We start from the raw sequence: 2,500 nt of genomic DNA on the forward strand, positions 1-2,500 counted from the left end.
AAGATATCTCATTAGCTTCTTTTGTTCGTCCACCAGTACATGTATTTGTACATTACACCATTGACACCTCAGTCTCAAAAGATTGGTTGAAACCACCTATCCTGAGTTTGATTCCTGGCTCATTCTCATAAGCAGGTTCAACCTCGTTCCCAGGGTCTCTCTTCTCTGCCTCCATTGTCGTTTTAACAATGGAGGCAGAGAAGAGAGACCCTGAGAACGAGGTTGAAGCAGGTTGAGTTTGTTGGCTCTTCATTCAGTGACCAGTGACTACAATCTTTCCTTTATACCCTCTGCCCTTTCATTAAAAAAAAAACCAACAAACAACAACACTAAGCTTGATAACTACCAGATTAAAATTAATTACCGCCAGAAAACAAAATAACGTGTTTTGTCCCACTAAGTTGAAGGCTCACCTCAAAGTCCTGAATATGCTGCTCCACCAAGTTAGTCTTTTGGGCAACAATAACAGGACGGCCAACTGTATCAAGGTAGGTGAAATGCAGCTCGCGCTTGCCTTCCTCCATTGTGAATGGGGATTTCAGCTCAATGTTGCTGAGAAAAATAAAGTTTGAATCATGACCAAATCAGTTCAAAACTGATCTTGCACAAAATACATGTCTATAAAATATCAACTTAAATTCACCATAACCCTTTGCCTTCTACATGGTACACTCCGATTTTTCTCTGTCCAACCTTGCTGGTGAAAGCGCTAACAACAGCTATGTCTTCTTCAAACTACAATCTTCTTTTGCTTAAGTGTTCAACTTATAGAATTTACTGTCGAACACCATAATCATGATTTTACTTGTAGACAGAGAACACCTTGGGGGCTAAAGGCAAAGGAGTGTCCCGTAACTGAGCTACTGAGAAGCTACGTACATTCTTTAATGACCATACAATGATGCAATTCTTGTGAGTCATCAATAGGCTGGACCCTTGTCTCTCACTAGCTATAGTACATACATGTATTGTGGGACAAAAATGTATTGGCTGCATGTTTGGTTAACTTAACACACTTTCCACTCGTGTGATCAGTGTGACGACCATTGTTAATATATCTACTTGATACCCGAAGCTTGAAACAACTGTTGTTCATTACCTGCTTTCATTAAGCAGCCAAGATATTTAAGCAAAACAAAAAAAAAAAAAAAAAAAAAAAAAAAAAAAAGAAAGAAAAAAAAGAGACAGAATTTTACATACATGTAGTGGTATCCCCATCCCATCCAACATAAACAACCTCAAACAGTACCTGATAACTCATGTGATTAGAAGCTTTGGCTTTTGACCCAAACAAAAGAAAATATTTACATTCATCTTAGATTAGACCTCAGTTTTTTGCTTCTGGAAGATAAGTTTGGAATAAAAGCATGGATGCCATTTCTGTGCATAAGCTTTCTATAACCTATCCATATCACAAAACTCTTTTCTAGAGGGAGCAGATTGGGGATTGGGTTAGCCCTAATACTACAATTTAAGAAGATGCCAGATACAGAGTCAACTGCAAATTTTGTAATTTTTCACTCATTTATCTGCCATCTTAAATGTTGTTAACCAAAACAAAAGTAAATGTTTGCATAAGAATAGAGGCTTGTTTTGGGACACCATGATATTATCGTTACTAATACACTGTATAATTAATCAAGTGGGGCATACAGAAAGGGAAATTTTGAGGAATAAATGTTTTTTGAAATTATGACACAGCCAAACATTTTGTTTTAAAATGAGTCCCTAAGGCATTGTTAATAACTGCACTCACCTCCCACTCAAGTTCTATCTACAGTTGGCACTGGCACTCAGGAATGTAGATGCAAATTTTTATAGGCTGGAATGGGAACGTTACAGGTGGGTATGATGGGCCAGAGGCCTTTGGGCATGATCCATGTAGGGGGGTCCGGGAGCATTCACCCCGGAAAATTTTGAAAAATTTGACTCTTGGAGACACATTTTCCTTGATTTTGGTACAAATTTGAACACAGTGAACACAGATAAACAGATTTCCCACAATAAAGCTTCAGTAAACTGAGTGTCAACATTTCTGATGTTGATGTTTATTAGTTGAACTAAACTAGAGTAAAATATGGAACATGATCAATGTGCAGATGACTGAGCGGTGAGTTAACTCAAACTGTCGCCTTTGAGAAGGAACGTGCTATAAAACTGGAGAGTCACAGTCGAAGAAATAACCTCATCTTTTACAGCATTCCTGAAGAAGAGAAAGAATCTACCGCTAAGACAGAAGATTTGGTTTTCGCTTTTTTGGAAGAAAAATTAAAAATGCAAGAAGAAGCTAATGATATTTCTATTGAGAGGGCACACCGTCTTGGTAAGAGGAAAGAAACAAATCGCGCCCAATTATTGTAAAATTCAGCTTTCATAGGGATAAAGAGCGTATTCTTTCCAATGCTTACAAATTAGCGGGCACGGGCTTCGGAATTTCACAAGACTTTCCGCAAGAAATTGTTGCTATACGGAAAGAACTGGTCAAAGTTATGAAAGAAGC

At 37.9% G+C, this 2,500-nt stretch overlaps 1 protein-coding gene across 1 annotated transcript in view; it reads right to left on the bottom strand.

Moving 5' to 3' along the window:
• LOC137991965 (dolichyl-diphosphooligosaccharide--protein glycosyltransferase subunit 1-like) overlaps nucleotides 1-2,500 on the bottom strand; it is an 18,527-nt gene that overhangs the window by 6,718 nt on the left and 9,309 nt on the right. The window contains exon 7 of the mRNA XM_068836980.1: nucleotides 414-552. Coding sequence (XP_068693081.1) covers nucleotides 414-552 — 139 coding nt within the window. The remainder of the gene's footprint in view (nucleotides 1-413; nucleotides 553-2,500) is intronic.

This window comes from Montipora foliosa, chromosome 2, assembly GCF_036669935.1.
Source record: "Montipora foliosa isolate CH-2021 chromosome 2, ASM3666993v2, whole genome shotgun sequence".
NCBI classification, from domain to species: domain Eukaryota; kingdom Metazoa; phylum Cnidaria; class Anthozoa; order Scleractinia; family Acroporidae; genus Montipora; species Montipora foliosa.